The sequence below is a fragment of the Nesoenas mayeri genome (assembly GCF_963082525.1).
Source record: "Nesoenas mayeri genome assembly, chromosome: 23".
In the NCBI taxonomy this organism is placed as follows: Eukaryota; Metazoa; Chordata; class Aves; order Columbiformes; family Columbidae; genus Nesoenas; species Nesoenas mayeri.
In genome coordinates, this window is record NC_137574.1 from 3291290 (window position 1) to 3317192 (window position 25903).

At 50.5% G+C, this 25903-nt stretch overlaps 1 protein-coding gene across 1 annotated transcript in view; it reads right to left on the reverse strand.

Annotated features, from left to right (window-relative positions):
- The window catches only part of PLXNA2 (plexin A2), a gene marked incomplete at both ends in the record, with an annotated part of 134786 nt that overhangs the window by 23251 nt on the left and 85632 nt on the right, over positions 1–25903 (reverse strand). The window contains 8 exons of the mRNA XM_080358362.1: positions 949–1042; positions 2309–2476; positions 6202–6338; positions 9511–9628; positions 12702–12853; positions 18601–18794; positions 19530–19626; positions 21361–21561. Coding sequence (XP_080214488.1) covers positions 949–1042; positions 2309–2476; positions 6202–6338; positions 9511–9628; positions 12702–12853; positions 18601–18794; positions 19530–19626; positions 21361–21561 — 1161 coding nt within the window. The remainder of the gene's footprint in view (positions 1–948; positions 1043–2308; positions 2477–6201; positions 6339–9510; positions 9629–12701; positions 12854–18600; positions 18795–19529; positions 19627–21360; positions 21562–25903) is intronic.

The window sequence follows — 25903 nt, forward strand, 5'->3', positions numbered from 1 at the left end:
CAGCACTCGGCCTTACTGCAGTGACCAAGCTGCAAAAATGGCCCAAAAGCTTCTTTTTTGGAGGCGGTTTCCTTCTCTCCTTCACTCCCCGGGCTGGTATGGGCTTCCCAAGCCCAGAGATGTGGCAATAGGAGGTTTGAGGTTTATTTATAGAGAGGCAGCTGGGGAGACTAGTTAAGCGTAGCAGCCTCATCAAGGGCAGGTCTCAGCGCTGAGCTCTGGGCTTTTACAGAAAGAGCAGGATTAAAATGGGAAGCGTGGAGCGGCTGCGGACGATGGGGACAGCTACACTTGGACTTGCCATTGCAATGTGCCCGTAGAGCTGAGGAACAGGGAAGGGAAGGATGCTGGGGAGAGGAGAGATCTCAGGCTCAGGGGTTCCAACAAAAGGGGGAATTTCAGGAGTGAAACAAGTTTATCTGACCCAAGGTACAGTTTGAAGTGATGGAGATGACCTGGAGGTCTAAACTAAAGGTTTAAACTAAAGGAGGGAGATTCAGGTCGGACATGAGGAAGAAATTGTTGTCCCTGAGGGTGGTGAGAGCCTGGCCCAGGTTGGCCAGAGAGGTGGTGGATGAACCATCCCTGAGACATCCCAGGCCAGGCTGGACGGGGCTCTGAGCAACCTGAGCTGGTGAAGATGTCCCTGTCATGGCAGGGGTGGGATGGGGGAGCTTTAATGATCCCTTCAACCCAAATGGTTCTATGGAACTCTCAATTTCTAGCTTTACAAACCCCTTGACAGTTACTGTGCTGCTGAGGAAGAAATTCCCCATTTCTGCATGTCAGAATCCCTTTCTGCAGGCTCCCCAGCTGGGGTAAGTCAAGAGAAATCCCCCAGAGCAGCTAATGCCACAGCAAGTCCCACCATGCAGAGGGCACTGGGACCAGTAACAGTACGTGGGCAGCCGGTCGGATGCTCCCAAGCAGCTGCCAGCACCCACTTACATTGACAAACTCCTTCCCGTTGTACTTGACGCGGATCCTCGGCTCCTGGATCACGTCCAGGTTGGAGCCGGTGACAGTCAGAGGCGTGTGGCCGCTGCGGAGAACGGGGAGACACTTGATTAATGGAGGGGCTGGGGCTGTGCAGAGAGGCTGGGCTTGACGCTAAGGATGCTTGTTCATCTCAGAAACATGTTTTCTGCAGACACTTCAGGCACCAGGAGACAGTGTAGATTAATACCCACTCCCTGGGGATGGTGTCTCAAGTTCACTTGATTCTTTAGTCCCAGCTGGACCCTCTCCCACCTACCAGCATTGCAAGGCAGCAGGATGAGAAACGGGACCAAAGAAATCAACTGAGCTGAGACTAAATACGTAAGACAATAAATTAGTCACAGTGTTTAATGATTTACACAGCGATGTTTTTAAGGAACATGAGAAATGGTACGTGCAGTGAAGGAACTGACGTGCAGTTGCATCTGGACTGCAGACGCAGCAAATTGTCACATAGAGCAGGGGAGGGATGAAGAGCACCCGGTGCCATTGGACCCACGGAGGACACAACCCCCCGGGCTGGAGAACCCCCGTTCTCCTACAGCCAGTGCCTCTGAGTAAAGTCTTTTACTCTTGGCTTCTTCTTTCATGTGTTAATTGGAGCAGCACAGCCCCAACTGACCCCAGCACCTCTGCAGCTAAGCCCGGCTGTTCCCATCACACCCATCTCACCCCAAACCAGACGCGATCTTGAGTTTGGACTCCAAGCGAACATCTCGCGGAGCCTGCTGTGAGACACTTACTTCTTTCATGTGCAATTTTAGAAAATAATTGGAATTTGAAATGAATAGCTGTGTTACCGCCCTTGTGAGCACAACCATTAAAGTAACACCAGGGGATGAGTGTGGCCCAGGGTTTTTAGCAGCAAGGACGTCACCGTGATGTGACAGTGCCGGCTGCCCCATTCCTAGCAGTGTATCTGGGACAAACAGTACATTTTGATTAGCATCAGCTTTTTCTTTTCTTGGTGGTTGCTGGTTTTGTTTTATTCCAGGACTACAAGAAGGAGCCTTTAATGAGCAATTGTGCACTCCTTCAGCAGATGGAAGTGATCTTGGGGCTTTATTCGTGCTCCCAGAATCTCGGTGCAGACTGCTACTGCTGTAATTGCCTCGGTAATTACAACTATAGTAACACTGGACCTGATTTTTGGTAAATGCAAACACCGCAGATGCCCAGCACTGACAAATCCAAGATGCTGGGTGTGATGTGCATTTCCAAATGGACCCTCTTCTGCCCTCACTGAGCATATGCTGAGAGAAAAGACCCAGACCAGGTTACCTCTCCGGCTGCCGGAGCCTTGCGTTACCTGGCGATGCTCCACTCGGGTTCGATGTGCTGCACCTTCGGGTCCTCGATGTACTCGAACAGCAAAGTCCGCTCCAGCTGAGCCCGGTCGACGCTGACGGAGACGTGAACGGCCCCCAGGCCGTGGGCGGACGGGGCCGACACGCAGACGATCTCGTTCATGGAGCGCCTGGGTGAGAGAGAAGCCGGGGAAGCGTTAATGGGCGGTCATGAAATAGGGGAAGAAAAATGACCCTCTGCCCTGGGGCAGCTCACAAAAAGGCTGAGCCATCAGTCAGCCCAAGACCCCGACACCTGTGAAGGGGATGAGCCCCTGAGATGGGAAGGAGGATGTCACTGGTGTCACCGGAGGGGACTCTGCCCACCACGAGAGGCGCGGGCTCCCTGCAATCACTCTTTGTGCCAAACCGCAGCCGCCCGCACCCCTCTGTGAACCCGCCGCCTTCTGCTGGGTGTGTGAAAACAGATGGCTGCTTTTTAAACGCGATGCAGAAGCTCACTCAAAAGCCAAATTCTTCCCCTCCCCACCCCACGGCCCTTGTGAGCAGCATAAAGGAGCCGGCGCAGCCCCCGCCTGGGAATGGCGATGCCACTGTCACCGCCGCCTCCCAGCTTTGTGTCCCCGTCAGAGCAGGGGTGACCTCGGCCTCGGCGCTGCCTGGCTGGACACAACAGACCATCTGCTCCCACCGGAGCAGGTCGAGGCGGCAGCGGAGCGAGGTGCTGGCAAAGCACAAAGGCGCTGGTGGGTGGATGGATGGAGAAAGGGAACGGGATCCGAGCGGAGCCACTGCCGGGACAGAGCTGTGAGGGAGGGTCTGGGTGATGCTCCTAGAAAAAGCGCTGGAGTGACATCCCTGGAAGGCCAGTGTCCCTGCACCGCCACCTGTGTGTGGTCCCACCTGCCCAAACCTGTCCCCACCTCACTGACAAGGCTTTGCTGTTTCCCTGGCTCATTTAGAATCACAGAATAGTTTGTGTTGGAGGGACCTTCCCAGCTCCTCCATCCCACTCCTGCCATGAGCAGGGACGTCTTCACCAGCTCAGGGTGCTCAGAGCCCCGTCCAGCCTGGCCTGGGATGTCTCCAGGGATGGTTCATCCACCACCTCTCTGGCCAACCTGGGCCAGGCTCTCACCACCCTCAGGGCCAACAATTTCTTCCTCATGTCCAGCCTGAATCTCCCTCCTTTAGTTTAAAACCATCACCCCTTGTGCAACAAGGCCCTCCAAAAATTCAGCTTTGGCTTCTCACAGGGGACAGGACAGGCATGTCCTTCAGCTCCTCACTGACAGGTTGGTGCTTAAATCAAACTGGTACTGCTGCACATCCAGCCTTCAGCATCCTCACCCTCCTTGGAGGCTGCGCATCTCGTGGAGGTGGCTGAACCAGAGGCTCAAGTGCAAGGCTCTATACTGCTTCCATGAACACCCTGGTGTCTGTGCCTGGGCACGGGGATGCTGCAGGGTCCTTCTTCTGAGCCCTTACACACTCCCTGCCCTCCCAAAGGAGTACAGGCACAGGGGGGTATTGAACATTGGGTACCACAATGTTTCCAGCTGCCATCCAGCATAACCGAAGGAACAGAACCACCTAAAACATCTGAAGCAAACTGGACTCAACTGTTTCTATTGATGCAACTACATGTCTGCCCTTTCCCATCCTGCTCCTCCCTCCCTCATCTTACTCTCACTCTCCACCTAGGTGTAATTTAACCGCGAAAGCATTCTTGTGCGAGGAGCGCGTTTCCCCACGGGTCTTTGCTGATTCTCAAGAGTGTTTCCTGCCCTGCCTGCTGCCTGTCCTGCCTGCTGCCTACCCTGCCTGCTGCCTGCCCTGCCTGCTGCCTGCCCTGCCTGCTTAGCTCTGGCATGAGATGCTGAGTGACGCACGGCTGCTGGCAGAGCCGCTCTCCGGCTCCCTCTGATCAGCTAATTAGCTTTCCACGCTATTATTACGTCGTCATGGTGAATCTACCCACTCCTCCGATCAGAGAAGGGGAGAATGGGGGAAGCTGTAATTAGAGGGAATCTCGTTAGAAACTGCTTCATCTAATCAGGCTCCCCCACACCCTCGAGTACAATTGAAGTTCATTGCCTCAGAACAGTCCAAGCAAAACAAAGCGCACAGCGTGACCGCACGTGAGGGATGGTGCCGTTCATACGCTGCCACTTGCTTTGTTGAAGTTTCTGCAATTAGAACACACAGAGAATGCCAAACTCTTCCAGGTTTTGCAGGGCAATATCTGCAGGTTCCCTGATTATAACCCTGTATTTAAGGGATTCTGTTTCAGGGCTGATTCTGCTCCTGAGCCAGCTCGCAGGCTGCTTCTGCTGGTGGTAACACCATTATTGAGGATGCAATCTGGCATCTTTGCTTCTGATACCGGAAAAAACGTTGATGGAACACTCAGAGAGCTTAGCACTCACAGAGTTCATCTGCACTTGAAGCCTCAGCATGTCCAGACCTCCTGAAGCACAGGTCTAGGATGGATCTAGAACAAGCACTGCTAATATCCCAACATGCTGCATGCCCACAGCTCCCATAGCAGAGAACCTCTCAGGTTTCCAAATGAGAAATTCACCTCTGAGGGTCTTTCCTTTCCCAGAAACTTCCTCGGTCCCTCCTGGGAAGCCTGAGCGAGGATTTGACAAGAAGAATCCCTTTGCACATCGCACCATTTTGCTTTGGCTGTGCCCACGCTATGAAATACAGGGTGTTTCAAAAAGATAGACCCAATTTTAAAGCAGAATATACATATAAATTTGAATATCTGCAAACACCCTGTACATACTGCCAGCTGCTGCAGGACACCCACATACAGCTGGTGCAGGGCACGCATGCGTACGTGACGTACACAGATGTATCCTGCGTGTATCTTTTTTTAACTAAGCCCCAAGAAAACCCATTAAACCCTGCAAATGTCAACTCCGTGTTTACACTGCTGGGTGAAAAGCAAATTTGCCATCGAAATCCCAGAGGAGACGGATGGCTGCGCAGGTTTCTCAGCAGAAGGTGCGTGCGATGCTCGCTTTGCTCCGCCACGCAGGAGCTCAGCCCTCGCTCAGGCCATTTCTAGGAGGTCGAGGTACCTGCAGCAGCGGCTGAAATAAAAGTAATGCAAGCCGTTGATCTGTGAAAAGCTAGATGTTTCTTATGAACGTTACATTTTCTTCAGATCGACCAGGTTGATGACTACTATAAATATTTTACAACGGCAGCGATGTTTGCTTGAGATTTTTGGATCAGTTAACATTGTAAAGGCGTTAAAATGAAATAATGAACAGCACTAATACACATGCAATCCCTCCCTTACCAAAAAAGGCTCAGTCACACTGAGAGACAAAATGGCTTCATGTAATCAAAGAGGGAATGGGAGCCCACAGGGGGTCACAGAATATCAGGGGTTGGAAGGGCCCTGGAAAGCTCATCCAGTGCAATCCCCCCATGGAGCAGGAACACCCAGATGAGGTTACACAGGAAGGTGTCCAGGCGGGTTGGAATGTCTGCACAGAAGGAGACTCCACAACCCCCTGGGCAGCCTGGGCCAGGCTCTGCCACCCTCACCATGGAGAAGTTTCTTCTTGAATTTAAGTGGAACCTCCTGTGTTCCAGTTTGAACCCATTGCCCCTTGTCTTACCATTGGTTGTCACTGAGAAAAGCCTGGCTCCATCCTCCTGACACTCACGCTTTCCACATTGATAACCATTAATGAGTCCCCCCTCAGTGTCCTCTTGTCCAGCTCCAGAGCCCCAGCTCCCTCAGCCTTTCCTCACACGGGAGATGCTCCACTCCCTTCAGCATTTTCGTTTCCATATGAATGTTTGCTGTGGCTCTGTGTTCGGCTATAGCAGATACACGGTGATGCGGCCCCAATAACCAGCAGCCCCTTACCCGTAGAATTCGCAGGTTTGGTTTCCCAGGAGCACCGAGACGCGGCTGCCGGCTCCCAGGTAGTGCCCAGAGATGGTCACCATGGTCCCTCCCGACTCGGGGCCGCGGCTGGGGTTCAGAAAGCTCACCGCCGGCGTCTGGGGACAGAAAAGGGACAAAGTCAGCACCCCCACCAGCGAGTGACCGCGCGGGGGTTATACTGGAGAAGCATCCAAGCACCTTCTCTTCTTTGGCTGAGTCGCGATATCCTTTTTCAAAACAAAAAAGCAAAACGGACACTTGGCAAATCTCCTTTGAAATTTTCAAAGCTGGCCCTGAAAAAGAGACGCGCCTCAACAAATTTATTGCAAAGTTTGTATTTACCTTCAGCTTTGTTCTTAAATGTAAGCTGTTTGCACCACAGTTTCAAACCTGAAGTATATCCAAAGCCATTTGAACCCAAATGTTTAGTTTGCCAACGTGGTGGAGGTTCAAAAAAGCCCCACGAGCAGCTGGTAATGGGAAACACCGCACAACTTCAACAAAAGGCAGCACCACCGGGGACAGTATTGTGGGGACAGAGCCTGTTTCCCATCGCTGATGGAAAGACGTCCTTTGTGGGCAAATTTAGATCCCATGCGACATTTTATTGGCGATATTAGTGCAGCAACGCCACTTCTTCATCCTACCTTGCACCATGATAGCTATTTATTCCCCTTAATAGAATTTGCAGAAAGCAGGTACCTTTTTATTTGTTTTCAATCAGTGGATATTACCAAATTGTTTTGCTAATGCTTTCACATTACCCTCTTTACGACTCTCATCTGCAAAGCCTGGCGGGCTCCCAGCTCCGCTCCCCTGGTACCACCTGCTTGGCAGCTCCCCGAGTTGGTCCTGTTTTCCCAAGGCAACACGTGTTTTCTGGGTGCCAGAGCATTTGCCAAAGTGGCTTAGACCAAAAGCCTTGTTTGACTCCTGAACAGACGGGAGAAAAACGCACCACCCACCCTGTTGTGGATGATTCTGGAATAACGTTGCAGGAGGGAAAGGTTTGTCCTTCAGCTGCTTGTGGTCGGCTCACAGCTCTGACCCAGTTGGGGTCAGGACTTGGACTCAATGATCTTTGTGGGCCCCTTCAAGCTCAAGATATTCTATAATTACTCCAGCAATACCAGATGATATGAATGATCATTAGCAATGTTTACAAAGGCTTGGGAGCATTTCATACGACCAAAAGGATTCCAAAATGCAAAAAGAACCCCTCCAAAGGATGTTCCCATACACAGAGACTGGAAGCACAGCCCTCCTCTGCATTCAGACTGAATTACAAGCACCTCCTGGCTACCAGCAGCTATGAGCATCACCTTGTCCAAGAGCTGCAAACCTTGGAAATACAAAGCATTGTCAAAAATAGAAACTCGGGCTGTAACCCTGAGCGGTTATTCTTGTAAACAAGACGACAGGAGAGCTGAGGGCCCATCCTAAACACCCACAAAACCTCGCAAGGCTGGGGTGGGAGCAGCACTGGATGATGGCCTGAAAGCTGGTTGAGAATTTTCCATCTTCAGCTTATGATTTGGCGATAATTATGACAGATTTACAGATCCAAAGCAGCTCCAAGGTTCCACCTCCCCAGACAAAACGGGTGTAATTAAGGTGACAGCATCGCTCCTGCGCCGTGTCAGGCACCAGATGAGCTCACCAAGGCATGAACCCTCTCAGGGTCAGAACAGAGCTCTGCTTTAAGGCACAAATCAATTTTACTACTGACTTCAATGGCATAAACCGGCTGTAACGGAATTTGCGACGGCGCTAAAGAGAAAAATAGAGGCCAACCAACGAAAGGAAACGATGTGCTAGAAGTTTTAGATGCCTGAGAAAAAGAAAGGATATAATCAGGGTAAGTGCTGGAAATCAGAAGCCACAATGCAAAGGATGATGATGCTCGGCATATGCTCTCTGGGTATTGCAAGGTACTACTCCGAGATTCGTCTCTGCAATTACCTTCCCCTGGCTCCTGGTTATTATTCTACACAAAGCAAGAAAGCATCTTCCTTGTGTCGCATGGGAACCTGCCTTTCGATGATGCCAAATCTGGGGGTGACACCGGCAGCGCCCTGTGCTGATCAGAGGGGTTTCTGGCATATCTGAGCAAAACGTGGTGATGTTTTACACCCTATGTTGTTGAATAAATAAAATCCCAGGGGAGGGTGTGTTGCTTACAACGCTGATAGGGTGGTGGGGGCTAGCGTGATTTATCTCTCAATTAGTTTACAAATTGTGGACAATTGGTAAGTGCTGGCATTTCCCTGCATACAGACTCCACTAAACACAAAATCAATGTGGTTGGATGAAGTGCCCTGTTTAGGCAAAACTGCAGATATGAAAAACCCCAGCTGCGGCTTTTCAGTTTATGAATCAAAAGGCTGTTAATTAAGCAAAAGAAAGAAGCGACCCACCCAACCGATGGAAGCCCACGAACCCAAATCGCAGCTCTCCATGAAGCGGGTAGAGAAAAGCCTGCGCTGAACCAGCATCTTTGGAGGGGAAACAAAAAAATCCCTGAATATTTGGATGCAGAATTATCCTTCCATTCCCAAAGGGCATCATGGGGAAGAAAATACATCTATACACACAGAAACTAAGTCAGATATGTTTAGGTTTCACAGGCAGTTGATTAGAAGTGAGTTTCTAGCAGGAGCTCAGCACCCGAGCTGCAGAAGGACGGACTGGTGCTTGCTCTGCTGTGTTCATGCAAAAAGGTCCATCGGTGCCTGGATGTGCGCGCATGTATGTATAGAAACACCTTCAAAACCAGCAAGAAACAGCACTCTAGGTTCACTGCCATTAACTAAGCACCAAACTAACGATGTCCGTTACAAACAAAGGAAAACTTTGAGTGCTCACCCCAACTCCTTGACAATTCCTGAATGCACAGAAAGTCCTCGGGTGCAGAACAAAGTTACGCTTTGTGTAACACTCCTGCTGGGATTACAACAATGCACTCTGCGAGGAGTAACCGAGCCTAGGAATTCAGGTTATCACTATTTCGGAGGTGCAAAGCTGAAAGCAAACACTGTGGGAACCCTGGGTTTCTGTTCCACCTAAATCCTGTTTATTCCGTAGACCTACGTGAGCTCTAGATTCTGAAAATTCGGCTTGTTGGCTACCAACAAATCGCATGATGCCGTGGGGAATCCATCGGGAAAAGACGGCAAAGCTGGGATTGCCTTGAGGTGTTGAAGCCCGTCCGTTTGACACCCGCAGAGCACGGCTGTTCCCATGGGGGACACGTGCTGTCCTCCAGCCCCCCCTCGGCAGGACACTCACCACGAACATGTACTGCTGCGCGGACTTGGCCGTGAACTCGGGCTTGCACTCCCCGATGCACAGGAGCACGGGGCCGGAGCTGATCCCTGGAAGCGCCTGCCCCATCTCACACACGATCCTGGAAGCAGAAATGCCGCAGTGAGGCTTTGGCAGGAGGTGCCACCCTGTGCAGCTCCATGCAGGGCTGCCTTGCCTTTTTCCTTCTTTTCTTTCCCCCAACCCTCTTTAACTTTGATATCTGCCTCTTTAGAAGAAGTTAATTACTGAGTCTATTTTTACCCCATGTAGTAATTTAAAGAGAAAAAAAAAAAAATCAAAATTAGACATAATTATTACAAGCTGTAAACTCCAGAGCAAAGCAGAGCACTAATGGCAATATATTAGCCAGTAGCAAAGTGAGTGCGAAGTCCTTAGAGTAACAGATGAGTTCATTAAGGGAACAGCTCAGACTGCAGGCTCCCAGTTAATCAAAAATGGAGAAACCTGCTCGGGGATGATAGAGACAGCGCAGAGAGCAGCCTCTGCGGGGGAAACAGGGCTGGCTAACGCGGAAAATAACGGTGCTGGGAAAAGGAGTTAGTGGCACCGAAACACACGGATCTCGTGTGGTCCATCCCGGGCAGGGAAAGGCATCAGGACAGGAGAGCTGCTGGGGTTAACAGGAAGGTGAGGAAACCCTCATTATGCACCTTGTGGGTATGTAATCCAAAAATCCCCGAGCGCTGGGAACACACAATGCCAATCTGAGATGAGACCATGCGAATGCCGGTCATGCCAGCAGAGGTTTTCAAAGGGATGTCGGCTGGCAGGGCTCCCCAGCTGCACCTAAAGGGCATGGATGCTGCTTGGTCTCACAGCAACGCCAGAAATACAAATTCTAGAGCATCCCACCAGGCACTGGAGACCTGAGGACGGGAGTAACGTGCCTCGGGGCAGAGGGATGCAGTAATGCGGGTGATGAGATGCTTGTTGGTATTTGGTCCTGAGGAAGAGCCAGAGCATCCCCGTCCCCAAAGCGGCGGAGGAAACGCTCGCTCGTCTGCCCATCACATGCAAATGCATGAGAGGCTCCAATTTGTGAAGGCAGCGTCTCAGCTGCCTTCAGCAGCATTAAATTCACTCCAAATAAAATAAAAAGACTAAGGGGAAAAAAAGAACCTGCAGACAGCATGCACAGGTGATGCCAGGAGACCTAATGAAATACACACACGCTCGTAAAGAGCTCTAATGCGCGAGTCCTTATTACTGCACATCAAAACGAGTTGCCTAGAGAGATGCTGCCTTTGGAGAACAGGGACTGAAGCATCTCAGCTGTGTGCCTTCATCTGCCATGTGCTCCTCTCTCTGCCTTTCAAGCAGACATCGCTCGTGCACCTCTCTGTTCATTAATTCTCCTGCAAACTGGCAGTAGGGGGTAGGACACAGGGTTGTGGGCTCGGGATGGCGTTTGGGAGCAAAAATCGCAGCTCCCAACAGCCCACGGGCAAACAACACAAGGTGAAAGGATTCCCGACACCCCATGGGTGGGAGAGGAGAGCGGTGGTTCTCTTCTACAAGCAGCAAGGATGCACCAAATGCTAAAAACAGGTGTAAACGCCAAATTCTCAACTATTGGACAGCAAAACAGCAGCTGCTGTACAGTAGCAGGGATGTGGGATGGGGCAGAGGGACCTGGTACACCTGATCCCGATCCCTGATAAAAGCCAAGTTCCCAGCAGGTACCTTGTTACAAAATGATGCATTCGGCAGAGCTGTAGGGTGCTGATTGCCGGGCTAAGTGGCCCTTTCACCAACATTAACCTAATTGCTGGCTGATAGATTGCGTGGCTGGAGCATATGGTGAGTCATTACAGCCTTGGAATTCAGTCTGCCCACAGAACCCTTAAGAGGGTCCTTTTATCTGTATTCATCTTTAAAAGGCAGCTCTCATGCTAACTCTCGCTGTTATCTGCCCAGGGTAAATGTTTTAATGATGTTAACAAACTTTGAAAGCTCAAGAGCCGTAATTAGAGTCATGATTATAAAATCAGGGTTTCATACCATCAAAGGAGGATAATTTCATAATCTTCCATCCTTTATTTGAAAAATAAAATAAAACAAAATGCTGCTCGGCAGAACAGCCCAAACAGCTCGCAGTGACTATACTGTTGGTGCAGTATTTGGAGCTGTTCCTGCAATAACACCAACGATGCTTTGCACATCCAGCCATCGGAAAACACTTCCTAACTGATAAACTGCACGCGTCCTCGCTGCTCGGGAGATTAATGCAATTTCTGTCTTTATAGGTGGGGGAACAAAGACAAGGAGTGAACAACAAGCAAACCAATGCCAACATGTCCTAGTGACAGGCCCTTCCACTGCGCTGGGGATCAGATGGGACCCATCAAACGCATTTCACCGCTAGAACAAAACCACAACTGCTGCCAAAGCCGGGGTAGATCCATACTGCTGGGACCAGTCACCATGAGCACCCACAGTCCTACCGCACAGAACATCATTCTGGTCCCCAGCAGGTGACATCAGCCAACCCAAGGGGACACATCACACATCGCCCTGCACAAATGATCCCCAATGCACCCCTCAGCACCTTGGCTACATCAGAACATCCCCCCCCGCCCCGCAACCACCAACAGGAGCGTGTGTCACTTTGGGAGGCTTATTCGCCCATCCTCTGTTACGTGCCTATTTTCTAATTTTCGGCTGACGTTTTTTCTTAGTGAAATAAATGAATTGACTCCAGTGGAGGCCCATTCGGATTAAGCGGCTGTCACTGCCTCACCCGCCTAACAAATGGCTGCGCACAGCCGGCAGCGCCGCCGGAATGTCAAGTGCGATGGGGAGCGGAGGGGGCAGCGAGGCTCGGCAAGGTGCTCATCAGAAAAGTTGCTTAGCAAAGCAGGAACTGCGGTGTGGAAGAAAACAAAACACTTCAAGATAAGCGTAAAGGGCTGTTTAACCCCTCTGGGAGAGCATCCTCATCCTCTTCTGGAGTAGGAATGGTACACCCTGTTCCAGGTGCCATCCATCGCCAGAACCCTCGCTGAAGGTCTGGAAATGGTGTGGAGACGATGCCCGGGGTTTGGGTTTGGTGGGTTATTGGCCTCCTGTGTGTGCTGGAGGTCAGGGAAGAAGCTTTGTGCAGCTCTGGGGACCCGCGGTGGGGACAGGGGAGGTTCCTGGAGGCCACTCACTGCTCTGCGACCACGTAGTGCTCGGGGAGGGGTGTGCACTGCACCCCGGCAACCTGCACCCCGTGGGCGATCTCGGAGAAATCCAGGCCCAGGTTGACGCCGCGGATGGTCACCCTCGTCCCTCCTTCTGGTGGGCCCGACACAGTCAAGATCTAGAGGGAAACAAGAGACAGGAAAGTTGAGCTGGTGTCCCTGTGCCACCCGCGCTGCTCCAACCCCACGTCTGGCATAGAAGTTAAAGCTTTTGCTTTGCAGGCTGCGACCTCCACCTGCTCCTGCTGCCCAACCCAGGCCAGCAGCACCTTCTCATGACCCTCTGGATGTCTTGCAGAAGCCCAAACATAGGCCAATCCACCACAGATGGATTTCAGCCCAAGGATGCTGAAATCCAGCTCCAAGAGAGGACATCGAGCTCCCTGAGCTGGCCAGGAGATGTGGGCAATGCCTCCCCAGCAACCCTTGCAGAAGGATGACTGGCTCCTTATTTTATATATCCAGAAGATGGTAAGTCACCTTCCAGAAGTTGCCTGATGCTTTGGAGAACTTTGTTCGCTTCTGCCTTGGCTCTTCTCGGAAAGTTAATGTCACATTTTATTAGTAAGTTGGCACCACAAATGACTTGCAAATGTTAAAGGGTGAGGTCTGTGCTTTAAAGCTGCCTGTTTATAGCCTGCCTCAGCCATAATCATCCCTGCTTCTATAGACTTTCATTAAGGACAATATCCTCTTCAATTAGGAGTATAAATTACAATAATGTATAGTCACAAAATTTGGACCGAAGGCTCTCGAACAGTTGTCCTGAATCTCCCACTGGTCTGTTGTTGCTCTTGGGTGAGTTACTAATCTTCTCCACGCTACAGCTGTTATTAATAAATAAACATAATCCACAATAATGCAATTTCATTAGTTTAATGGATAAAGCTTGTTTACGCTTGTTTGTTCCACCCTTGTCTTTGGCAGAAGATCTGAGCTCCTCAAACCCTTTTTCCTTAGCATTCCTGGATGGATGGCTGCTTTTCTTTTACCTTCTTAAGAGCTCGCTGTTTGCTGGATGTGAGCGGGATAGGAAGGCAGCAAAACATCATCAGAGCATGTCCCAGGGACCTCCCACCCTTCCCAGCACCATGGGGCACGTCTGCCCCTTCCCACCCAACGCCAACGGCCAGGACACCCCTGCTCCCCATCACTTCTGTGCCTCCAAGTGCCCACGCCGCATTGCAAATCTCAGCTGATGCCGTTTTTCCTCCTCCCTTGCTTATGCCTTGTAATTTCACGCTCTCCATCTCTGCTCTTAAGGTGCTGCCATTGAACTCGGCCACACGTGCTGGAGTTCAGCCCGCCCCAGAGCTGCACCCTGTCCCAAACCGCCACCTCCTTCCCCCACCTAAGCTTTAGTTTCTACCTCCCTCACTGCACGACTGAGGTTTCTAATTTATTCACCATACGCTGTCTGTCGTGCTGCTCTTTTCTGTTCACTCACGCCGCGCCGCGTGTCTTGTACCATTTAGCTCCATGAAGCACCGCAGGCCCATAAAAGACGCTACAAAAATCAAGTTGCATTGTGTTACGCCGAGTCCTGAAGGCCTGCACGGGTGATGTTTACATCGCTAGCTGGGAATCACCTGAACTCGGCAGTTCATGTACTTGACAGTTACAACTGTCCTTTGCAGCTCTAGATTATGTTAAAATGTGTTTGCTGGAGCACTTACACCACCGGGCTCGTTGTCTCATCGCTGCTCAAAAGAAGACACGCTTTGCCATTTCCCGACCTTACCGCAACCAGCGGAGCCAACCGGCCTCGCCGAACAAAGCAGAGCCGATTCTGTATTTTGAAAATGTCCTGACCTGGAAAATCCCCAATATGGAGCTCCACTCGACCTAGATTTTAGTGGCCGCTAATTGAACAGTTTTGAAGTAACTGTGCCATAAAGCAGCCCCAGGGTTAGAACAGATGCATTCAATTAATTACAGCTGGGGAGATTCAGTCAAAATCATGGAAAGAAGATAAGTCTTAAAGGTCCCGTTGCACCGAGCGCTGGTGACCTCTCTGAGCATCACCCGTCCTGCCACATCCCTGGGTCACCTCGATGCCTTGTGGATGCTCGGCAGAGGCACCTCCAGCGAACCCAGGGCTGTGGTTTTGCTGGGGAGCTGCTCAGGCTGCGGGGCTGGCTGGTCCACATGAAGAAAAAACATCCACCAGTTTCAATAAATATACTTAAATACAGCGGCTTTCCCCTCCAAGGTCTGTGGAATATCAAAAGAACCTGCAAAAGGCAGCTGAGGAGAAACAAGGCCATTACAAGGAGTTTCACGTTGACTGTTTAGGGGTCTGTATATCTGCTGGAAGTTTTTTGGGGGTTGTTTGCAGAACTGAAGCAGTCTGAAAGTCACTGAGATCTAAAGTGGGGCCTGGGAGGCTTTGGTTTTGCTGATCGCCTGAGTTATTCTGAGCAGGTCACCTCTCCCCTCTGCATTGGCCTCGCCTTGCATGAACAAATAGGCAATCGACGACCTACAATAATAAAAAACAAACCCAAAAAAAGCAATTCCTGCTGTTCAGCGACAGGATTTATGCAAGTGCGAAGCTTTGTGTTATTCACAGAAAGCATCCAAGTCCAGAGATGGAGCGGGTGGTGACAGGAGCTCACTTTTATCACCTAAGGGATGCAGAAGCATCACTGCACTTCTGGTTTTGTTGCTTCCTACTTGAAAACAAGGTGGGGATCCCCGAGGTGGAGATCCAAGGGATCTCAGGGATGCCTGAAGTTGGGATCCCAGGGTTCCAGCAGCCGACATGGTGCCAGCACGCTGCCCTCGCAGCCTGCAGCAGACTCTGCCACAACGATGCAGATCAATGTCCTCTTGCCGGCTGCACGGTTCAGCGTTTCTGACATAAAGCAATATTTTGCCTCCAGAAAGCGCCTGTGCACTAGACAAGGAGACCAAGGACTGGCTGGGAATCCAATGGGATTTTCCTCCCAGAGCCGGGGGCAAGGAGCAAGCCCAAGACCGTTCTGCACAAAACCCACTCGGCATCTGTTCGGGTGTGGAGTGAGCGCCCGTCTCTCAGAATAAACGACATAACCCCTGCCCCCTTCCCAAAATTTCATCCACCTTCATTCTCTTTGTCTTTTTTTCTCATCCTGCTCTAAGCTGGCTGGATCCCAGCTGATGAGCCCAGCAGGGAACCAGCACATAAGCATTGTCATCGCGGCATGATCCCTCCTTGTCCCTGCCTTAGCTGATAGCACATTCAGAACCTAATTGTTATCTCAGCAGAGCAACTCCATTATTCAGCCTGACACTGCTCCCCCCCCCTTCAGCTGTTTGTTGCACTGATGTTATATTAATGAGGCCTGCAAATAAATGAATAGGAGATCAGAGTGCCGCTTGTTCGTGAGAAAACTGATTTTTATTTATTTATTGCTAAGACCGCAGACCGTGTGGAAGTTTGACGCTGTTAAAGGGACGCTGCTGGTGACAGCTGGGCCTCTCGCTCAGAAAGAAGGGCTGTGTATACCCTACTGCTCATTTACTTTTATGACTATTAAAACATGATCTCTTACTAGTTATGCATCCCCCAAAGGCACTGGCGCCTGGGCACAAGGCCCTTGACCTCCGGCTTGGCAGAAGGAGTGAACCTGGCCAAATGAAGCAAAAGGAGTGGAAAACAGCCCATATTAAAGTCTCTTTTAGTCTGAGTCATCCAGGCTGCAACACAAGCCCCAGTGTGAGAGCAAACGCTGCTGCCCAGTCGAGTCTGTCAGTGCTGGCTGTGTGGGATGGAGAATGTGTCACCAGCCTTAAAGCTGCCCGGAGGAGGTGGGTGCACAGCTCTGCCGCACCAGACAGTGCAAAATGCTACCCAGAATACTCAAAAAAACACAGATGCCAGTAAAAAAGGACCGAACAGCAATGAAGGCTGTAAAAGTCTCGTCTGCAAGACTATATCATATACTTTTCTGGAGGGGAAGTGGGATGAGACAAGGTAAAAAGAGCCACTACTTCCCTCTGCTTTCCCCCTTCTTCTACAACAGTGAAAACTGCAAACTTGGCTTTAATTAGAAAAAGAAATGTTGTGAATTCATAAAGGGAAGGGTGGGAGGTGGAGTTCAAGTTAAAACACCACACACTGCAAGACCTGTGATAAAATCACAACAGCTCACAATACATCCCCCCAAAAGCTGTATTTTCTATCACTGACCCTCACTGAGGAATAAGCCGGCTCGACAACAAAAGCACAGGCATCTCCTACTCCATTCTCTCACCTCCAAACCCACTCAGGGCCAATTCTTGTGCTCCAAACATCCCCTGGCGAGGCGTCCCGCGCTTCCCGCTTTGAACAGCCCTGGTTACGGAGAGAAGAAATCTCTACCAGCAAAGCTCTGCTCTTTTCTCCTTGGACAGAGACCAAAAGTATTGCTTTCCAGTTGGACAGCGATAAAACACTCGGTGGCAGCACCATGCCCGCAGCCAGCCTGGCAGGGCTTAGACACAGGTCACTTGGTGGCTGGAGTAGAGTGTTTTTTCCCTTCTCCGTTTAGCTCAAGGAAGGGAAAAGAAATAAATCTAGGACTTCTTCCATATTACAACTGTCTGAACGGTTCATGGTGAAGAAAATCTCAGGCAGAAGCTATTTTGCTTCTTGTATCTCGCAGCATAACCTTGTGCAAGCAGAACCGCACTCGGATAAGCAAATGAGGTTTCTGACTACCGGCGGGACAAGGTGAATATCCAGGCAAGCCTTTAAGTCTCGCTTCATCTCTCTGTAAAGACAGCTACGACTTGGCAAACAAACAAACCAGCCCACCAAGGGAAGGACAGGCTCTCAATGTTTCTCAATGCTTTCCCATCTCTGCAGCCAGCACCAGCTCTGCTCCTCCGCAGCCTCGCAAGCTCCACTCTGCAGTCCGCAAAACACCCAACAACAGAAATACCTGCCCGTCAAAGGCGTATTGTGGCTGGGTAGAAGGTTTAAGAAGGAAATACCGAAGTCTTGGTACCGTCCCTGCGGGATGGATGGACTCTCCCCAACCACATCCCCCTCCAGCCAGCCCCATGATGCAGCATCACTGCGGTTTCGCCCTCTCCTCCAGGAAAAGGAGCCTGATTATCCTCTGAGTGGTCTGAGCATGAGACAGTTTAGCTACAATGGTGTAGAAACTAATCTGAGTGAAGAGGATACTTGCACATGTAGCGGGCAGAAGTCTGTGTGCTGAGCACCCTGCTCCTGCCCCAACCAGCGTTTCTGTAGCCACGAGCATCAGTGCAACAGGCTGCTTTGATCCAGTGCTGTTTTACACCCATGTCCTCTACCTTCTGCAGTATGGACACGGGCTCAGGGCAAGGGAGGCTTTTTTCAGGGAGTTAATTGAGTGAGAAACCAAAATCTTCTTTCATTCCCACCCGATACGAGTGTCACTCCTAATAGTAACGTTAACAGACCAAGTGCAGTTTTACCTGTAAAAATGCTCCAGGGAGACATTTTGCATCCCTCAGTGGGCTGAACAGAAACATCAGACGCATCAACTATAGACTAATTAGCTCTCTAGTTTAATTAGCGTTCCTGCAACAGTCCGTAGCGGTCACCCCAACGCCGGTTGCATGGCCGGTGAGTGCCGGCTGCACGGTGGAGCAGCAGCCGCGAACCCCGGCCACGTGCTGGTGGATCCGCACATTAATTCCACAGAAATTAGTGGAGCGTTTTGTCCCCTGTTCTTCAGCATCGGTGGATTTTCACATGAGAGGAGACAGACACAAACCCACATCGGAAGGAGTAAGGAGAAGGGGCGAGAGTTGAAGACGCCCCTGCTCGTGGCAGTGAGGTTGGACTAGATGACCTTTGAAGGTCCTTTCCAACCCAAACTATTCTGTGTGATTCTATACAGGCTCTTACCTCGGTGATGCGAGGGTTGGAGCACTTGACGTTCCTGCTGGACCAGTCGAGCCAGGGCTGGGCGGAGGAGGCGCTGCAGTGGGGCCGCAGGGTGCACTTGGCCTCGCCGCTGCACCAGCCGCACTCGAACTTGGGGTCGGCTTTGAGGCAGAGCCCGCAGCTCTCGCGCTGGGCTGCGCACTTGTAGAGGTGAACTGCGGGCAGGAGAAGGGACGCAGTCAGGAGCTGAAATATTCCTAAGGACTACGGCTGCTCTGGGACTTAGAGCGAAGGCACGTGTTGAGTTGCAACTCAACGAGCTGCAGAGACTTAGAGGATGGTTGGGGTTGAAGGGACCTCTGTAGATCCCCAGCCCAGCCCTGCTCATGCAGGGTCACAGAGCAGATCACACAGGTGGGTCCGGGGGGTTTGAATGTCTCAGAGAAGGAGACTCCACACCCGCTCTGGGCAGCCTGGGCCAGGCTCTGGCACCTCCCAGCAAACAAGTTTCTGTTCATGTTCAGATGGACCCTCCTGTGTTTCAGTCTGTGCCCGTTGCCCCTCACCCTGGCGTTGGGCACCACTGAGCAGAGTCTGGTCCATCCTCTGACACCCACCCTGAGATATTGATCCACTGATCAGATCCATCTCAGCTTCTCATCTCCAGCTGAACAGCCCCAGCTCTCTCCGCCTTTCCTCATCAGAAAGATGCTCCAGACTCCTCAGCATCTTGGTAGCTCATACACACATGGTTTCCAAAGCCAAGGCTGTGTCATGGTGCTTAGTGAGCACCTCCAGCATTGGAACACAGTGAGTTGCTGTCACCCAGACCAGAATCCTCTGGGATCACGACATCTCTACCCACAGCGATGGCAGCTCAGGCTGCTCTGCCCCAACAGCCGCTTCCCAGCCCCATCACCCTCCTGCCCCCCAACTCAAGCAGACGTTACCTTTCAGATCCTCCGGATTGTCGATAACAAAGTTCCCATTCCAAACCACGGCAAAGTCCACCGCTAAGTTGCTTATGTCCATCCCATCATAGAGATACTGAAGGAGAAGATGGAGAATGAAACGCTTTGGGAGGACATACCAGAAACATTAGCAGGAAAATAAGGTTTTTATTTCTTTTTAAAGCAACCATGATTATTCTCTGCTTAAAAATATGTGCTGGTGTCTGAACCACCACACTTCACCTCCAGGGTCCTGCTTTGAGTCCCTCCTCCTCACCAGGAAGAGATAATTAAATCAGATCTAGTCCTTGTGAGAGGTAATAGATTAATTATTCCACTCACAGTGGTTGCTCTTGTCACTCAGTCTCTAGCTTATCAATACGGCCCCTCCAGTTAATCAGACTGGAAAGACTGCTGCCTTCAGGCTATCTTCTTATACAGTCACCATGCACCCTGGTGTGACTGGGAGCTTAAAAATCACACTGCAGAGCTTTGGCTGATGAAACAGGCAACAGCTGGGAAAAAATAGATGGTGCAGAGAGGTCCTTTCCCACTCTCTGCTTCAGGATAGCACCACTGGAATTATTCTCCTTCTCGTGGACATCCTGGGTGAATGTGGATGCTTCAGGTGAAGTCACAGTGTGTTCTGCAACTCTCATTATCACAATTAGCATCAAGTCATTCTGATGCTTTAGGTGAATTGGGAGCTGCTCTAAACACTTAAAAAGGTAAGTGAACGCTGCCATCTCTTTGGGGAGAGGGAATGCTTTAGCAGTGCCCATGCAACAGTTGACCTGTTTTAACTTGCATTTAGTTGTACTGATTCACCCTGTCTGGGGTTTTACCAAGTGCCTGATCTTCTGCTCCATTGACAGAGCTGCGAGTACAAAACTGCCCTTACATTCTCTACCTACCACTTCTTATTAGCCTAACAGGAATAAAAGTGCCTCCCTAACGTTTATAAATCGCTTTGCATAGGAAAAGTACTATATAGTATTAATACATTCATTATCCACCAAGCTGCAAGACCCGAAGACGGGCAGCGACATATAAATATCCAGTGAAATTTTTAAAAATTCAAAACTTCATTAACAATTTAAGACCATCTGCACTGAATATTCAAGTAGAGCCTGTTCTGCTGCCTAAAACAAACCGAATGTGCCCTGTTTGCCCATGGACCTCTTGGACCGCACGGCGAGGATGGGAAGGATCACGCTTGCCCATGTCTGTCCTCCAGCTGAAGCCACACGAGACCCAAACATGGGCTTGGAGGGTGCCCAGCATTTGCCACGCGTGTTTTGGTGTCCCCAAGTACCTGCCACGGTGACTCTTCTGGGGTAAAATCCTGCCAGCTCCATTGGCAGGGCTAAGCCCCATCCTAGGGGAAAGCTGCGCCCCCCTGCCTGCTTCTCCAGCGCTATTATTCAGATAATTTCCCTCTCTCTGCTCGCTGTGCTCTCCCCCTGGCAGTTTTCTTTCCCTGCACCACGCTGCTTTCCAGCATCGCTGTATTCACCCAGTTACCGTGACCTGGAATTCGACAGCTCCCCGATAAGGGGTCTGTGATTCGCCTTATCTACCCGGTGTGAATTAGCCCATCCTAACACCTTCCTCGCATCCCCTCCTCCTCCCCTTCCCCTCGCTGACCCCCCGCAGTCAGATAAAGCATTTTGCTATAATGAAACACCCCGCGTGCCCACGGCAAGTTCCCACCTGAAATTAAGTTTAACCCTGGGATTTTTCACTCTCTCCGTGGCTGCGCCCACTCCCTTTGCACCTATTAATTTTGGGCAATTTTAGGGCCATGTTTCCCCCTCGGTCAGTCGCTCACCGAGCTGTTCTGGCACTGGACGCTGGAGCTGTTGAAGCGCAGGGCGGGCACGCGGTGGATCACACCCTGGATGCTGAGGACACACTCGTAGCCACGCTGGCCCGACTGGGGCTGGGGCAGGTTTCTGGCCTTCAGTGTGATGGGTTTCACCTCTCCCACCGGGATCAGGATCTCCTCGGTGGGGAAGAGCTGCGGACAGTCCTGGGGGGACAAGAAAACAGAGGGGGCGGTTATGGCGGTGACGGTGTGTCCGCAGGTCTGGCCAGGTCTCAGCGCAGCTCATGTCCCACCAGCTGCTTCTCCATCCACCCAACTGCAGGTTAAGTGCAGAAATAAAGAAACCCTCATTACAATGTCCCTGCTCTGGGCCTGGCACTAATTTTCTCACCGCAGTTGCAGGAGGAGGAATACTGCTATTCAGGGAATAAATTGAAGGCGCTGTCACCACTCTAAACTCACCATGGGGTTTATCAGTGGAGACCCGAGCTCTCACCCTGCCCTCCCGTAGCAGCATCAGGGTGTTATTGGCTGCTCCAGGAGGGCGAGGGGCTGCTCCCAGCCACACGCTTCAACCTTGGGCCTCCCCTTAATCCCATTTCACTCCTTACACCCCTCGGCTGCGTGTCGTTTTGGAGCGAGACAGACCAGCGTGGTTCCCTCTCGCTACCGGGTCCCGTTCCGCTCTGCTTTATCCAAGTAAAATTACACCAGTGTGCTGTTAATTTCCAAGGTGACATTAATTTCTGCTCTCTCTGCTCTCATCATGCTCCGACATCTCTGGCCTTTCTGAATGCCCCAGCCGCTTGCTGTGATGCTCCCGCAGCGTTTTCCTTAACTGGGGGTTGTGGGGTGGGATGTGAACCCCCCAGGCCGAGCAGGGAAAGCTAAATATTATATACATATATTAAAAAAATACAAACGTGAGTTTGTTATAAAGTGGCTTCTCTCTCCCCCTCCCCTGCAAGATGCTGGATGCAAAATCAAAGGAAATTCTCCCCGCAAACACCATTCCAGAGATGAGCAAATCTCCTCATTTGTTCCCCATGGGCACAAACTAGGTGTCTAAATAAAACTGAGACGAACTGCAAAAGAAAGACCTATCAGTGCCTGGTAATTGTGTGATGTTCCTCACATGAGATCTCAACATCCTCAACATTATCTCTTCATAACACACTGGGAGATATAGTTTTTCCTCAATTTATATACCAGGAGCTGCAACACGGAGAGACAAAGGCTCTGACCATCAGAAGTATTTACATTCTGTTTAGCTCTAATTTGCTTTGATCTAATGGAACTCGGTACCTAAGCACCTGTAAGTATCTGACACTGAATGATTAATCCCAAGCTGAAGTAGTTTTAGAAAAGCACGGACTGACGCCTCCCTTTCCCTCTGCCAAATCCCAGACTGGCATCCCGAGCCCTTTGCCACCCTGCCTAGCAATTAAAGTAAATCATACGAGTGGCGATGCAAATGAGAGCCGGGCTCCCGCGAGGAACCAGTATCCAGGGAGAAAATCCCCGTCTCTCACTAATGGCCACGGAGCCGGCCAAGCCTCTCCAGCTCCCAGCCAGCCTGACGGGATGTTGTTTCGCTCCTGGCTCAGGCAAGTTGTAAATGAGAAACAGATGCTACCCCAGTTTGGAGAAGGCAGTAGCTTAAACTGCTGCCTCATAAACCTTTTTAGTGGCACTTTTCCTTATATATTTTTTATTTTATTCCTAACAGGGACTTTCACGGATTAACAGCCAAGAGCGAGTTTAAACTCCAACAGTCGGAAAGCGGCACGGGAAGGAAAGAAAAGCCTTTTTCTGCAGTCTTAGAATCATAGAACAGTTTGGGTTGGAGGGACCTTCAAGGCTCATCCAGTGCCCCCCCTGCCATGAGCAGGGACATCTGCACCAGCTCAGGTTGCTCAGAGCCCCGTCCAGCCTGGCCTGGGATGTCTCCAGGGATGGTTCATCCACCACCTCTCTGGCCAACCTGGGCCAGGCTCTCACCACCCTCAGGGCCAACAATTCTTCCTCAGGTTTAGCCTCTGTGAAGCATCCTGGAGATACAGAATCTTCTATCACGTTATGATTAAAACAAAGAAAAAAATCTCCAACCACATCACCGGTGGGAGAACCTCCGTGCACAGTCCTGAAAATAATGAATACGTTATGGACCATTATCCTTCCTGGCCACTGCCATTCGTGAGATGACTGCTAAAGAAAAGCTTCTTCCTTTAGGGATGTGGGAGAGGGCTTTTTCAAACCTGCTCTGTAATGCTGAAAACGCTGGTAGCAAAAATTGTTCTGCCGTCATTAGGACATAATAGATTTTTTTCTTCTTCTTGCGTTTCAGTGGGAGAAAAATGTCACGTTGGGAATTCTGGTGAAAAACAAATAAAAAAGGCATGCAGGCCGCTCGGGAAATGCTGAGAAAGGCAGTGCTTGCGTGCTGGCTGACAGCGACGGTGATCACACTAATAAGGGGCTACGCGTTTTGGGATGGAGGGATATGTAGGAAGATGCCACGCTGCCGGAAGCCCAGGGCACTCGTGGGGAGCCGCATCGCTGCCGGCATCACCGCCAGTTTATCAGATGAGCGAGCGAAGCCGCAAAAGCCGCCGGGGCTGGCGGGGGCTGCGGGGCCGGCTCGGACGCCACTTCCAGCCACGATCACTGTTCAGCTTTCAGGTTGATTTGTTTCTCTTTTTTTGATGAGAAGAAACGGCCTCAAGTTGCGCCAGGGGAGGTTGAGGTTGGATTTAGGAACAATTTCTTCCCCAAAGGGCTGTGGGGCATTGGAACAGGCTGCCCAGGGCAGTGCTGGAGTCACCACCCCTGGAGGGTTGGACAGACAGACATGAGGTTCTCAGGACATGGGGCAGTCCCAGGGTTGGGGTATGGGTGGACTTGGTGATCTTGAGCATCTTTTCCAACCAAAATGATTCTGTGATCTCCTCCTCTGGTGGGAAGTTTCTGACATGGGATAAACCCAACTCTTCTGAGGCCTCTGTTTCCAGGTGACCAGTTCTCTAGGAGTTAATAATTAAACAAGTCTATTTTCTCACCCTTTCCTTGGCCTGAGGTGTTGTTCTTCTGCACAAGTGCCACTTTAGACATTGCTCTCCAGAAAGCTCACCTGTCAGGTTGGTTTCTCCATTCCCCACCTCTTCTACCTGCTACCAGATCTAAAAGCCAGAGTCACCATCAATTACTTTGCTAGAGATAAATTGTCAGCTTTAGCAACGTCTTTGTCAATGCTGCTTCGCTTTGCAGTGAACTGGGAAGCGGCTGGCAGGACCAATCCTGCTGCTGGGATCTGAGACGCAGGGCTGTGCCAAAGGTCCCATCGCGGTGACAAATGACGAGACCATCATGGTTTGTAGGGCTGGGGACTGGGTGCTCCATTCTGCACCGGTGCCAGGAAGAGCCGCGCGTCCACAAAACATAGAATAAAAGGGAAGCCACAGCCAGCAGAATATACAGTTTGTTCCATAATCAGTTTACTTCGGTTTTTAATTCATGAGAAGTAAACCCTGCAGTGAGTTAGAAAGGCCATTATTGCCTCCTCTTGCTAAATAAACACACGCCGAATCCTCTCATTATCCTCCCTGACTTCTGTACACCTGAATAAACACAAATCAGAAGATCTGCTGGAGAAAGACAAGACTCTGATGCATGAGTGGCACAGGCTCTCGGGGAAAATTCTGCCTATGAAGTATCATCGCGCACAATTTACAAAGACATTTTATGCTTCTCCAACACTTTTTAGCCTCAAAGACTCCAAGGTCTATAAATACCTTAAAGACCCATGATATGCATCTGTCTCTGGAGTAGAACAGAGCATCCACGGTTATTATTTGTGTTTAACAGAGCAGTTTTAGTAGGTCAAATCTTCCTTCTCTTATTTGGAAAAAAAAATGCCTAAAGATGGCAGGCATTTCTTTTGACAATGGGATTTAGCCCAAATGGAAGAAAATATAATGGTTTTGTGCTTTTCATCTTTAAAAAAAAAACCAACCCTCTACAAATGTTAACTTGCTACACATATTTTAAAGTTATAAACATAAATGGATCTGGCACATGAATGTAAACCTCTGGCTCACAGTTGTGCTCCCAATGATACAAATTACGGTCCCCGTCACTCATGGAAACACATTCTTCCTCATTTGTACTCCAGGAAAGGAGAGCAGACCTTGCTCCTTAGGAATCAAACATGAAAAGAAAGGCAAGTGAAGCGAGACTTTTCTCCCTGGGAAGTTCCTACCCAACGCCCTTTTCTCCTGCGCTCTGCGCTGTAACCCGGGTCTTCGCCATTAATTTGTGGAATATCAGGATATTTACAGCCACGCAAAATGTGGAAGGCTGGAGAGCCCATTTCTTACCCATAAACAGCCCTTCGTGTACCAGAGGTGAGGACAAGAGCAATTCCCTTGACCACAGCCAGATTACGGGGGGACATCCCTGCAGAACATCTTCCTCTGTGGTTCTTTCCCCGTCCAAACACGGTCAGTTATACACACCATAAATCTACTGATGAAAAGAAGCGCTGCCA